At 43.4% G+C, this 15,227-nt stretch overlaps 1 protein-coding gene across 1 annotated transcript; it reads left to right on the top strand.

Moving 5' to 3' along the window:
- Nucleotides 1–12,418, top strand: LOC142941003 (snake venom 5'-nucleotidase-like). The gene is made up of 9 exons (XM_076083238.1): nt 1–528; nt 1,194–1,416; nt 4,266–4,454; nt 7,544–7,741; nt 7,852–8,006; nt 9,065–9,173; nt 9,653–9,802; nt 10,898–11,098; nt 11,195–12,418. Exons 1-9 carry the CDS (start codon nt 178–180, stop codon nt 11,359–11,361), a joined length of 1,743 nt encoding a protein of 580 aa, XP_075939353.1. The 5' UTR covers nt 1–177; the 3' UTR covers nt 11,362–12,418.
- Nucleotides 12,419–15,227: the final 2,809 nt, after the last annotated feature.

Raw genomic sequence — 15,227 nt, forward strand, 5'->3', positions numbered from 1 at the left:
CCTCCTCTTCCTCCTCCTCGAAGGCGCGCTGTGTCTAGTCTGCCCAGCATGTGGTGTCAGCGGGACTCGTTTAACTCATAAAGAGGAGCAGAAGGAGCGAAGAGAACCGGTTCCTGCGGGTCTTGTAACAGTAACACGTCCCGGGTTTCTCCTCCAGTGTTTTTACGCGCAGGAGAAATGGAAGCGGTGCGCCCGGAGCGGAGCGCTCTGCCGCGGCTCGTCCTCCTGCTGCTGCTCGGCTTCTTCTCCGTGTCCACCTCGGCGACCTGGGACCTGGTTCTCCTGCACACCAACGACGTGCACGCCCGGATAGAGGAGACCAGCAAGCACTCCGGGAAATGCGGCGGAGGCGGCGGGTGTTTCGCCGGAGTGGCCCGGAGAGCCACGATGATCAAGAGGATCCGCAACGCCGAGAGCAACGTGCTGCTGCTGGACGCCGGAGACCAGTTCCAGGGGTCCGTCTGGTTCAACTACTACAAAGGAGCCGAAGCTGCACACTTCATGAACAAACTGGGTTATGATGCCATGGTGAGAGACACACACACACACACACGCACGCACGCACGCACGCACACACACACACAGAGAGCTTCATTAATTATTGATTATTAATAACAACTAACATATACATATATATATATATACATATATATATATATGATAAACAAACACAGATTAAGAGTATGTTTAAATCAAGTATGTTATTAAAGTGTTAAGTGCAGTGCGACGGTGTGTAACTGTAAGTGAGTGTCCGAGTCAGTAGTTTGATGATGATGCAGTCTATGGTTTCTACAGTAGCCCAGAATGGACAATTCACAAAGTGGTTTGAGACGGAGCCTTTAGCGTTTTTACGTTACCTGTAGGCCACCGTAGTTCTCCGACTCTGAAGTAAAGGGAGGAGTGAAGGGAGGGGTTTCAGCTGGTTGCAATCTGCAACCACAACGTGTTAGCTGCCGCTGAATCCTTCACGCCGCTCCTTTAAATACAGCATCTGAGAACTTCTTCCACCATCCATCGTGTCCGGTTGTATTCTTTCATGTTCTAAGTTCACCATCTGCAGAATGTAGAGCAACTAGTCTCTGTGTGCTTTCACTAAACACACTATAATACACCGTATGTCTCCGAGAGCAGCGGCCTGAATCTCATTCTGCAGTTCTAATTTTTTATTTTTTATTTGTTTTTTTGTTCTTCAGGTTTTTGGAAATCACGAGTTTGACAACGGAGTGGAGGGCCTCATGAAGCCGTTCATGCAGCAGATCAAGTGTCCCGTTCTCAGCGCCAACATCAGACCGGATGAAACTCTGGCGGCGACGTTCGGCAGCTCTTTCTTACCGTATAAGATCCTCACTGTCGGCAGTGAGAAGGTGGGCGTGGTGGGATACACGTCGAGGGAAACCCCCCATCTGTCCAAGCCTGGTGAGTCTCACGCTGACCTGAGGATGTTCTCTCTCTCTCTCTCGCTCTCTCTCTCTCTCGCTCTCTCTCTCTGTCTGTCTCTCTGTCTCTCTCTCTCTCTCTCTCTGAGTGGAAGGAGCACGGAGTTGACGGAGCGTGTCTGAGAGCGGTTAACACTGATTTTTACGGTATTTTCCCGTCACTAGTTAACGTTGGATGTGATAGTGTATCTCACGGTGTTTGTGTGAACATTTAGCTGTTTTTAGGGTCTTCTTCTTCTCTTTTCTTAAATCATTTCACATCATAACGGTCTCAGTCAACTTTATAATAAACAACGTCTACACATCTCAACATCTTCTCTCAGTTCAGATCGGAGTGTTTGCTCTAAAGATGTGTGTTTGGTCTCGTGGTGGCGTTTCACATCAGTGCTTTTAATAATGACCACGATATCTGAACACATGAGACAGAGAGGCTCAGTAGCACCAGCAGGAAGAGAGTCTCTCTCTCTCTCTGAGTGGAAGGAGCATGGAGTTGACGGAGCGTGGTTTTGAGAGCGATTAATAGCGATATTTCGACATTTTTCTTCACTGGGGAATGTTGTATATGATAGTGTAGTGGGGTGTGCAGGGTTCACGGTGTTTGTGTGAACATTTAGCTGGTTTTAGGGTCTTTGTGAGTGGTTCAGTCGAGCAGCGCGAGCTGTCGGCTGCTAAACGCCACCATGGACATGACCGGGTTAACGAGGAAACACGGCATAAAGATCCCGCCGACGTTCCCGGTGTCAGTGGAGGAATGCAGCCTGGCTGTGGGTGAACTTGTCGGCCACAGCAGCGTGAAGTCCGCTGCCCGAATGAACAATGCCGTGGTCATCTTTTTAGACACCATCAGAAATGCGGAAGTGGTGATTGACAACGGGATCGAGGTGGGCGATGACTTCTTCCCCGTGTACCCTCTCTGCACACCGGCTGTGAAGGTAACCGTGTCCAACGTCCCACCGTTCATCAGAGATGAAGACATAACCAGAGAACTATCGAGACACGGGAGGACAGTGTCTGGGGTGAAGAAGGTGTCCTCTGGGTGCAGGTCTCCTCTCCTGAAGCACGTGGTGTCTCACAGGAGACAGCTGCGCTTGATCCCGAACAACAGGAGCAAGGGACTCAACCTAGTGTTCAATGTGAGAGTAGACCACTTTGACTACATGATCTATGCAACAACTGATGACTTTAAATGTTTCAGCTGTGGAAAAGTGGGTCATCAGAGCAGAACGTGTCCTGAGAAAAACAGCTCTCATAAGGACCAGAACCAGAACCAGAACCAGATGGGTACTGAAGAGGGCAGAGGGGACAAGCAAGACGGACAGGACGGGCCAGATGGGGTCCAACAGAGCAGGGAGGAGGGGACGAGCGGGTTAAAGGAGGTGAGGGTGGAGGAAACAAGTGAGACACAGGAGGTTAGGGTGGAGGAAACAAGTGAGACACAGGAGGTGAGGGTGGAGGAAACAAGTGAGACACAGGAGGTTAGGGTGGAGGAAACAAGTGAGACACAGGAGGTGAGGGTGGAGGAAACAAGTGAGACACAGGAGGTGGTGAAGGACGGGGCAAGTGAGGTCCAGCAGGTGAGGGAGAGTGCTGGAGGACAGGTGGAGACAGGTAGGGAGGTGGACATGGAAGCAGACGAGGAGCAGCTCAAAGCCCCTCAGCTGAAGAGGAAACAGAGAGGAGACAGCGGAAGCTCACAGGCGAAGAAAGCTGCAACTAAAGAAAGTGGAGGAGCGGCAGAGTGTGAGTCCAGTCTGGAGGAGGACACTGAGTCCAGTATGGAAGAGGACTCTGAATCAAGTTGGGAGGACTCTGAGTCCAGTATGGAAGAGGACTCTGCTGCTGACAGTGAGCCCTCTAAACGCAGCTGTAGGAGCTCTAGAGACTACAGCGTGGAGATAATAAAGGAGTATCTGAGGAGCAGTAAGAACGTGAGAGGAGCCAAAGTGGAGGACTACCTCTCTGACTAAGAGAAGCTCTCCAGCTCTGCCAGAGCTCACATGAGGAGCAAGGACAGAGGAGGTCTCACTCAGCAGGAAGGCTTCAGACTGAAGAAGATAGTTCACAAAGTGGACAAAGAACTGGACAAAGATGGAGCTCAGTGAGAGTCAGATCTGACAATCAAAGACACATTTATGTTTGTTGGACTTTATTTGGTTAACTGTTTAAAATGATAAAGAAAGATGTTGTTCAAACAAAATAAAGGTTTTCTAAAAAAAAAAAGTCTCTCTCTCTCTGTCTCTCTCTCTCTCTGTCTCTCTGTCTGTCTCTCTCTCTCTCTCTCTCTCTCTGTCTCTCTGTCTCTCTCTCTCTCTGTCTCTCTCTCTCTGTCTGTCTCTCTCTGTCTCTCTCTCTCTCTGTCTGTTTCCTCTCCAGCTGTCATGAGGAGTTGGAGGGAATGTTTATGTTGAAGAGAAGATCTAAAAACGTGTTATGCAAGATTTTAGAGTCATAAATCCTAAATATGCAAAACTCTTCATCTGACTGTTCACAAGATAAATATGATTTATTCTTGTAGCTACATCGTACAAAAGAACAAACACCAAAGTGAAAGATTCGAACGCTTTAAGAGTTGCAGAGAATTTAGTTGTTTTTGCTATTTTTACATGAATCTTAAATCATCTCTTTTATTCTTCAGGCTCTTTACTTTGTTCATAAATGATACATCTATTAAAGTGTCCAGAGCTTTAAACATGTTGTTTAGTTGTGTTAAGAATCTGAAACAACTTTTCTTTTGAATGAAACTTGTAAATCGTCAGTAATCAGATTTCTATCAGTGATAATAGATAATAAATGATGTGTAAATACTTCATTCCTCCGGTCTCTCTCCAGGACCTCACCTGCGGTTCGAGGACGAGGTGAGCGCCCTCCAGCTGCAGGTGGACAAGCTGCAGACGCTGGGAGTCGATAAGATCGTCGCTCTCGGTCACTCCGGCTTCACCGTGGATCAGGAGATCGCCCGGAAGGTCCGCGGAGTCGACGTGGTCATCGGCGGACACAGCAACACGTTCCTGTTCACGGGTAAGGAGGAAGATACAGCTGCTGACGTCACATCTGGACACGCTGATGCTGCGTTCAAGTACACTCAGTGAAACCTCCATCGTACGACTCCCTCACACCGCTGCACAACATATAAACAACATCAATTTGTCATTTATTTATCTGTAGTGGATCCGAGTGCATTTCTATTTTATTAATGCAAATGTTTTTCTGCAGCTATTTTCTCACCAATGTGTTGAGGATTCATCTTCATCTTTAATACGCAGCGTTACAGCAGCAAAGAGGAGAAGTGTAACAACAAGAGGCATCTCAGCTCATAACTTTGAGTTTTCCACTGAGCAGAAACAGGTTATTATTATTATCACTTCTCTGTGAGCTGTGTGAGGAGAGGAGACTGTGAGGTCACACTGGTGCTGAGGTTTAGAGAACGTTTAGTGAACGTGGTGTCGACAGCAGTGTGGTCTCCGTAAATAACTCAGTCGTTCATAGAAACAGCAGCAGGCGGAGACTTGTTGGTTTGGACTTCGGCCTGCAGGAATGCTTTTCTGCTGAGATCGGCCAGAACTTGTTTGGACGGAAAAAGTGTCCTTAAAGCTGACAGTGGTGTGTTCAAGGCCTCCTGTAAAGTGCAGATTTGTGACGTTAAAGTCAGTCAAACGCACAGAAAGAAGGAAAAAAGAAACATGAACTCAAAGACTCTGAGGCTTCGTCCTCTTGTTTTCTTGTTCAGAGTGATGATGTCATTCTTCACGGTGCTTCCTGTTACATAAGCTCCAAGTTTGGCCTCGTTTGTCACGTTCTTTCCATGCGCAACCAAAGAGAGGACATGCTAATGCCCATGCTAATAGAGGTGCTAATGGTGTGCTAATGGCACCACTTTACATAAATCACAGCTGTTTGGAACATAGATTGTCAGACAAGTTAATTAATCAAATAGCCGATACAGAAAATAAATCTGCACCTATTTTTATAATCTTTACGCTCAATTTTAAAGCAAAAACTGTGAAACGTTTGTTGGTTCCAGCTACTTAAATGTGATTTCCTGCTTTTCTTATTTTATAATGAACTGAATGTCTTTGGGGTTCAGACAGTTCGTCACTAAAAAGCAATAAACAAAATGACGTTTTCACAGTTTTCTTCACCAAACAAAAGTTGTCAGATGAATCGATTATGATAATAATCTCACATCAAAACGTTCTGTTTCTCGACAAGAAAAGAACTTTTAAAGTTGCGAGACAGCTTCTTTATTGGCAACGACAAAGACGACCAAGCTTCCTGTTTCTTCACAATAAAAGCTCACATTTCCTCTGAACACAGGATAACACGTCACAAACCGGGCCGAACGGCCATGACAAAAAAGGGAGCCGCATTCAATGAACAGTTGATTAATTATTTATTAAGTTTAAAGTCATATAAAAGACAAACATAAACTAACAGTGACATGTGAAGTCAGTCATTTCAGCAGTGTAAGTGAGTGGGTGCGTGTAAAGTGTATATGCAGTGTTGCATAGTGTAGAAACCAACCATAACTGAAACCAAAGCCAAAGTGGGTGTCTGAGGAAGGAGCGAGAGCCAACTGAAGATCCAGAGGGTTTTTGTACCGAGTGCTCTGGCACACAGGGCCAGTGTTGCTAATGGCCTCAGGTGCTTCCACTCTGCCTGACGACCCTCTGCCACACCTGCAAGGAAAGCAGCCAAAGGAACAGGCAGAGAGGGTCGTCACAAACATGTAGACTAAAATTCAACATGTTGGAAGCATACATCGTCATGAATGCACATAATTGCACACTCTCGACAAGACATTCTTTAAAAAGCCGTCGTTAGATGATCAGTCAGATCTTGCGAGAGCTTCACACACGGAGCTCGTAAACACAAAAGAAGTGTGTTCCTCGCAGATGACTCATCGGATTCTAAGTGATTTCATTTCGTTAGTTGGTTTTCTCTCCGAAGTCGAGTCACTGTTGAGGTGTGTCGCGCTTCATTAACTGTATGAAAACCTGCCTTCACATCTCCCTCCGGCCAGTCGTTTTGTTTGAGAGGAGAGGAAAGCTGTTTGTGCTCGATAAGTACGAGGAACTAATAAGAGAGAACACGTTCAACTTGTGTTCAACAAAGTGTAGAAACTTCAATCAGCCAAAATAGTTTCACTGAAAAGGTTTCTTGACACGAAGCCAGATGAGGAACGTTAGAGTTGAGCAGAAAGTGAGAGGAACAGAAGCTCCACGTCTGGAAGTGTTTAGTCTGAAATGTGATGACTTCTGGGAATCCGTTCAAAGGAACGAAGCGAAGGGAACTCAACAGGAAGTAGAATGTTGCTAATCTCTGTCTCGTATTTTCACCCCATATTTGTGCACATTCTGCCAAATGAATACAAAGTCAGCCGAATGATCTATTGTCAGCTCCTGTTTGCAGTTAACCCTTAAATGTACGGAGAGCTTTCACTGGATTACTTTGATACTGAAGACAACTTTAAAACACGAGGACTCTCAGGCAACTTCTGCAGTTATGAAGAGCCTCTGTTTTCTGTGATCTCTATGGATTTACAGACGTTTATTCACATCAGGTCTGTGACTTAAGATCTGACTGAGTTATGACTCAAAGACGGAGTAAGATTTGTCTTTATGCAAATGTTGGGCCAGACTACAAGAATTAACTTCCTGTTGTTCAAACGTCACATTCAAAACGTGTTAGATGAGAAATGTGACGGCTAAAATATGATTATAATAGTAATTATTTGTATGTGATTTTGTGTTTTTATGTTCTTATAAAAGAGATATTCTGTCTCAAGACTCTTCCAGGTTAAATATATGAGGGGAGTCTAAATTAACCAGTTCTGTTTAATCCACTTTAACTTTGATTCTGGACTCAGGAGCTCGGATACTAACAGATTGTTTTCTCTTCTCACAAATGATTTTTTTCGAAGAGTTCAACTTGAGCTCTGAAACAGCAAAGAGCATATTTTACAACATATTCTAGGTTAACAGCAGACTCCACAGGCTGACCTGCAATGAACATACTCGGCTCATTGAGCGTCTTGATAAACGTGGTCAGTGTTCTTAGACTCCCACAGACCGATACCTCTGATCTCTCCACACTTTCTTCTGTTCCAGGACCCCCCCCTTCCTCTGAGGTCCCTGCAGGTCTGTATCCCTTCATGGTGAGATCATCCGACGGGCGTCAGGTTCCCGTTGTTCAGGCCTACGCCTTTGGAAAGTATCTGGGTTATCTGAAGGTGACCTTTGACGACACTGGGAACGTCCTGACCTCCACAGGAAACCCCGTCCTGCTGGACAGCGGCGTCCCGCAGGGTAAAGAGGACATCTGCTGACCCTTTGTGGCCTTTTGTTGTTTTTAATGTCGGGCGGAACACCGCTGGCTTCATCCGTCTCTTAAATAAATGCCTGAATGTTTCGTCCAGATCGAGAAGTTCTCGCCGACGTGGAGGAATGGAAGAAGAATCTGGCCAACTACTCGGCCCAGGTGTTGGGAAACACTCTGGTCTTCCTGAACGGGTCCGCTGAGGAGTGTCGATTTAGGGAATGCAACCTGGGAAACCTGATCTGTGACGCCATGGTCCGTATTTAGATAGATAGACAGATACAGTAGACGGATGGATGGATGGATAGATAGATAGACGGATGGATGATAGATGGATGGATGGATGGATGGATGATAGATGGATGGATGATAGATGGATGGATGATAGATGGATGGATGGATGGATGATAGATGGATGGATGATAGATGGATGGATGATAGATGGATGGATGGATAGATACAGTAGATGGATAGATGGATGGATGATAGATGGATGGATGGATAGACGGATGGATGGATGGATAGATACAGTAGATGGATAGATGGATGGATGATAGATGGATGATAGATGGATGGATGGATGATAGATGGATGGATGGATAGATACAGTTGATGGATAGATGGATGGATGATGGATGGATGGATAGACGGATGGATGGATGGATAGATACAGTAGATGGATAGATGGATGGATGATAGATGGATGGATGGATAGATACAGTAGATAGATAGATGGATGGGATGGATGATAGATGGATGGATGGATGGATGGATAGATACAGTAGATGGATAGATGGATGGGTGGATGATAGATGGATGGATGGATAGATACAGTAGATAGATGGATGGAACGGATGATGGATGGATGGATGATGGATGGATAGTTACTTTATTAATCCCGCAAGGGCAAAAGTGAGGCAATAATAAAACAGAAAGCTCAGTGAGACAGTCGATAAAAATAAGCTGAGAAATAAATAAAATAATGTGAAGCAGCTTAAAACAGCAGGAGGGACTCTTCTGGTGAACTTTGTCTGGATTTCATAATTCAAAGGCTAAACTATCATTGAATCGATCTGCTAACCGGGGGAAGAAATCTGTCTACAAACTGAATATACTTCTGCAAGATGTTTTGATTGTTTGTGTCGTGTATTTTAAGAGTTCCTCGTGAGGAAAGTGAGTGAAATACTCGCTCAGAGAACGTGGAACACGACAACGTAAAAGCTACATGTTGAAGCTAACTTAACTCATCAGATGGTAACAAATGGTCCCTTACCAATTTAAATAAATAAGAAAGCGTGACTCTGCTTCTCCAGATCGACAGCAGCATCGGGGACTCAGACGGTCTTCAGTGGAACCACGTCAGCGCCTGCATCCTCAACGGAGGAGGCGTCCGCACATCCATCGACGAACGCACCAGAAACGGTGCGTCTATACAAAGAAAAACAGAAATATTTGATCAGCTGTGTCAGGAGAGATATCAGATGATATCAGATGATTTGGGCTGGAGAAGGAAAATAAGAAGAACATCTGTCCATGTGTTCATCTTTAACGCAGTCTTTGAGGACCTTTCTGCACCGGACATCTCACAGGAGAGTTACGAAAGCGTCCAGATCTCCCGGATGTTCTGGGTTCAGGTCTACTTCCTGTCCCCAGAGTCCAAAACAGAATTCAGTTTTTATGATCCACATATCTGAAACACAACTTGAGGTCTCCTTTGACTCTCAGTTAGAGCCTAAAACTGTCTGTTTGCAAGCTAAATTTGGGACTATTTGTTTTTATTTCACCGTGTTTTAGTCTCTCTACATTGCCCTTGTTTAAAAGAGACGCTACAGACCTTCGTTGACGATTTGGTGTTTTCCGTGACGAACGTTTTGTCAGAATGAAACTAGTTTTGTCTGCAGGTTCGATCACCATGGAGGACCTGATCGCCGTCCTACCTTTCGGAGGAACCTACGACCTGGTGCAGCTGAAGGGCTCCACGCTGTTCAAAGCCTTCGAACACTCCGTGAGACGATACGGCCAGAGCACCGGAGAGTTCCTCCAAGTGTCCGGTACTCACACTTCTATCTGTCCTCCAGTGTTATGTAGTATTAAGTGCTAAACAGACTCGGTACGTAACATGCAAGAGAACGAGGCTGTACACACTTTGCAAACACATCACAAAGGTTTGTGTCTTTAACAATAAGGACACTCACGCAGCTACACAACAACAACGCCCTGCAGCAGAATGCAGACTCTCTCAAACAAACTGAACTTGGCTCGGCTTCTTCTCGAGGAGAGACGACATCCTGCTTTAATTAAGGATGTCACAGGCTTCACAGGCTTTGTGCTCTCTCACACTCACTGTTCATTTCTGTGAATAAATGTTGCACAGCAGTTTGAATAATGACAACTTATGAGCATTAATAAGCTTTTAAAAGACATTTTACTGACAAGGGGCAAATAAGTCATTGTCTTGTGATTGTAGAGTGGATAGTCCGGCACATAAGTGAGCTTACACACCGGGAGGTTACGAATAATCAACACGAAAAATACAAAACACTCGCACAAATATTATATATTTAGGGATTTTATTGTGAAAGGTAAGAACAGAAGGAGTGGATCTGCTGATTGAAAGGATAAATAAAGTTTACCGTCTTGGTTCAGTCCAGGAGACAACCTCTGGTTCTTTAACTTAAGTGAAGTCAAAGCGTGTTGAATGTGTTGAAGCTGTATTCTCTCTAGTGTCCACCAGGGGGCGACTCCTCTGGTTGTATAGAAGTCTATGAGAAAATGACTCTACTTCTCTCTTGATTTATTACCTCAGTAAACATTGTAAACATGAGTTTATGGTCTCAATCTCTAGTTTCAAGTCTTCTTCAATACAGCATGATGTTCATTTAGTACATTATGGTCCATTTAGAGTCACACAGACCATAAAGCAGGGGAGGCTTTAGGGCGGGGCTACAGGGTGATTGACAGGTCTCTACCAGAGACGTATACGGCGTCTCTACGTCACTCCTCCTCAGTCCAGATGTGGTCACTTCCTGTTCACTGGTTGTTAAAAAAACAAGACCTTTTGATGGAGAAGTGTTTCAGTTGTTTCTTCAAAGGTTTCGTTCTTCAGTCACGTATCAATGGAAACGTTTCCCGTGTCGTCCCAACAGGGTTTCACGTAGAGTTCGACTTCTCCAAACCGGCGGGCCATCTGGTGAAGAGCCTCAGCATCCTCTGCACACGGTGTCGGGTTCCTCGATACGAACCGGTTCAGGAGGAGGCGGTTTACAAAGTGGTGCTGCCGTCCTACATGGTGACGGGCGGAGACGGGTTCTCCATAATCGCCGAGGAGATGCTCAAACACGACAGCGGTGAGACGTCCGGTCGTTTTGGTTTTCGTGAACTCGTAAAAAGAAAAAAGCATCGTTTGTTTGATCCTTTTTTGTTTTTTTTCATTTCCTTTTCAGGGAATTTGGACATTTCAGTCGTGTCCAACTACATCATGCAGAAGAAGAAAGTGTATCCATCTGTTGAAGGACGCATCAAGATCTACAACTCAGCCTCCGGACAAAGCGCTCCACTGGTTCCACTGGTTCCACTGGGGCTGCTGTGGACCGTGTGTTGGAACATGTGAAGAAGACTTTGACCCAGAAGAAGTTCTTTAACCAAACTGCACTTCAACGTGAACAACTAACAGCACTGATGGAGGTTATTCTAACGAGACGGAACAGCTCACTGCACACAAACGTGATTTTGATTTTCACTTTTAAATCAATTATTTTAAAACAAAGAAAGGTGAGCCCAACTCCATGTGAGACAAGTTTGGACCAAACGACGGAAACCACAGCGACTGATGCCGCGTTCACACCCAACGTGAAGGAGATTTTTCATGCGACGCGATTACATACAAAGTCTTTACAAAGACTAATTTGCGAATTTGAGAAATTCGCGTGACGCTGTCGCTCGACAGCCTTTCAGCGTTAGATCCTCCTCCTTCATCTCTGACGTCCTGACGCTGTTGAATCACAAATGGAGGATAAACATCTTGTATCCGTCTGTGTTCACCCAGAGCTCTACGATACCTCATCTTAGTACAGAGACCAGACTGTGTATGAATGTATGAGTGTGAACCACAGACTGTCTATGGAACAAACAATAACCACGCTGACCTATGTACGCCTAGATGATGGAGCAGCTACAATGTTAGCTTAGCTTAGCATTGATTGATCCAGACTCCATTCAGAAAACAACCATCTTAACAGCTGTTAGCTTGTCATCTTGTGGACAGACCTGACAAAGCATGAATTCAGACTTCTTACAAATCAACATCATTAAATATTATTTCAGCATCTTTTTTATCCGTTTGTTGCATTTAAATCAGAGATGTGTTTAATGGGTTCATACAGCTGTAGGAAACCAGACGACACGTTTCTTCTTAGATACAGTGAATTATTCTGCAGATGATGTTATGAACCAGACAAGACGGCGTTTAGTTTCCCGGGATATCTTGGACTTCCTCAACATGTACAGTAGTTGGTTATTTCTTCCATAATTCCCTTTGTGTTTGGTGTGAACACTTCCAGCTGCTGCTCCTGTAACCAGCGTTAGAGAACAGACTGTTTTGAGTTGAGCAGGAAAATCCTCACATTTCTTTTTTCAGAAACATGAAATAAAAACACTTTAATCGAGAATTCAAGGTTTCAGATTTGATTCTGGCTTTAAATCACACTCAGCTTGGGTGAGATGCAAGCTTTAAAAAGCAGAAGTGATGCACATCTTTTAGCACGTACAAAAGTACACAAGCGTACATGAAGCTTTATGTGTCTTCCTCTCATTGTGACTGAACCTCATCTCCAACAGAAGCAGCGTTCAGCCGACTCTCTTCTGTCGTTAACATCCGCTTTTACGTCACCGGAGCTCCTCAGCATGGAGAGAACAAGACCTCCTCTGTGTGAGTGATCTCCCAAACATGCGCTCGCTGCATGTTAATGTGGGGAACTCCTGATTGGTCGGTTCACTGGCAGCAGCCTGCAGCCGAACTTCAGCTGCCAAACGCTGGAAAACAACCACGTTAGGTCACCGTGGAGACCGGGACACGGAGGCCGGGTCACATTCAGGACAAGGTTTAATTCATAGATTCTTATTAGTTCTGTTTGATTTTTCAGTGAAATTAATTCCCCAGTTTAAGGAAAGTCTAGTCCTGAGATTAAACCAGTTTGAAGTTTTATGTCTCACTTAAATAAATGTTTTTTTCTTTAAAGGGCATAACGGTACCTGAACGCATCACCGTTCACATGTACAACAGTAAGTGAAGGCATCATCGCTACATACTATACTATGACACACTATACGTACTATGACACCCACATCAACCACAGAAGACACCTTTAAAACAATCAAATCCATGAGATTTATTAACAAAACATAAGACAATAAAAAATCCTCTGCTGAGAATCAGCAAGACCAGCAGTCCACACCAGAGGCCTGCTTCTGCTGCTGGCACAGGAGCTTTAAATCACTTCCTTCTCAGGCCTGATGCACCTTGTTGATCAATGTAGTACACATTGTTGTTCAATGTAGTACACTTTCAATGTAGTACACCTTGTTGATCAATGTAGTACACTTTGTTGATCAATGTAGTACACTTTCAATGTAGTACACCTTGTTGATCAATGTAGTACACCTTGTTGATCAATGTAGTACACTTTGTTGATCAATGTAGTACACCTTGTTGATCAATGTAGTACACCTTGTTGATCAATGTAGTACACTTTGTTGATCAATGTAGTACTTTGTTGATCAATGTAGTACACTTTGTTGATCAATGTAGTACACTTTGTTGATCAATGTAGTACACTTTCAATGTAGTACACCTTGTTGATCAATGTAGTACTTTGTTGATCAATGTAGTACACCTTGTTCATCAATGTAGTACACCTTGTTGATCAATGTAGTACACTTTGTTGATCAATGTAGTACTTTGTTGATCAATGTAGTACACTTTGTTGATCAATGTAGTACTTTGTTGTTCAATGTAGTACACTTTCAATGTAGTACACCTTGTTGATCAATGTAGTACACTTTGTTGTTCAATGTAGTACACTTTCAATGTAGTACACCTTGTTGATCAATGTAGTACACCTTGTTGATCAATGTAGTACACCTTGTTGATCGATGTAGTACACTTTGTTGATCAATGTAGTACTTTGTTGATCAATGTAGTACACTTTGTTGATCAATGTAGTACACTTTGTTGATCAATGTAGTACACTTTCAATGTAGTACACCTTGTTGATCAATGTAGTACACTTTGTTGATCAATGTAGTACACCTTGAATGTAGTACACTTTGTTGATCAATGTAGTACACCTTGTTAATCAATGTAGTACACTTTGTTGATCAATGTAGTACACCTTGAATGTAGTACACTTTGTTGATCAATGTAGTACACTTTGTTGATCAATGTAGTACACCTTGTTGATCAATGTAGTACACTTTGTTGATCAATGTAGTACACCTTGAATGTAGTACACTTTGTTGATCAATGTAGTACACCTTGTTGATCAATGTAGTACACCTTGTTGATCAATGTAGTACACTTTGTTGATCAATGTAGTACACCTTGTTGATCAATGTAGTACACCTTGTTGATCAATGTAGTACACTTTGTTGATCAATGTAGTACACCTTGAATGTAGTACACTTTGTTGATCAATGTAGTACACTTTGTTGATCAATGTAGTACACCTTGAATGTAGTACACTTTGTTGATCAATGTAGTACACCTTCAATGTAGTACACTTTGTTGATCAATGTAGTACACTTTGTTGATCAATGTAGTACACCTTCAATGTAGTACACTTTGTTGATCAATGTAGTACACCTTGAATGTAGTACACTTTGTTGATCAATGTAGTACACTTTGTTGATCAATGTAGTACACTTTGTTGATCAATGTAGTACACCTTCAATGTAGTACACTTTGTTGATCAATGTAGTACACCTTGTTGATCAATGTAGTACACTTTGTTGATCAATGTAGTACACCTTGAATGTAGTACACTTTGTTGATCAATGTAGTACACTTTGTTGATCAATGTAGTACACCTTGAATGTAGTACACTTTGTTGATCAATGTAGTACACCTTCAATGTAGTACTTTGTTGATCAATGTAGTACACCTTGAATGTAGTACACTTTGTTGATCAATGTAGTACACTTTGTTGATCAATGTAGTACACTTTGTTGATCAATGTAGTACACCTTGAATGTAGTACACTTTGTTGATCAATGTAGTACACCTTGTTAATCAATGTAGTACACTTTGTTGATCAATGTAGTACACCTTGAATGTAGTACACTTTGTTGATCAATGTAGTACACTTTGTTGATCAATGTAGTACACCTTGTTGATCAATGTAGTACACTTTGTTGATCAATGTAGTACACCTTGAATGTAGTACACTTTGTTGATCAATGTAGTACACCTTGTTGATCAAT

This window comes from Anarhichas minor, unplaced genomic scaffold (assembly GCF_050575085.1).
Source record: "Anarhichas minor isolate MPS153535 unplaced genomic scaffold, ASM5057508v1 ptg000124l, whole genome shotgun sequence".
Classification (NCBI taxonomy): Eukaryota; Metazoa; Chordata; class Actinopteri; order Perciformes; family Anarhichadidae; genus Anarhichas; species Anarhichas minor.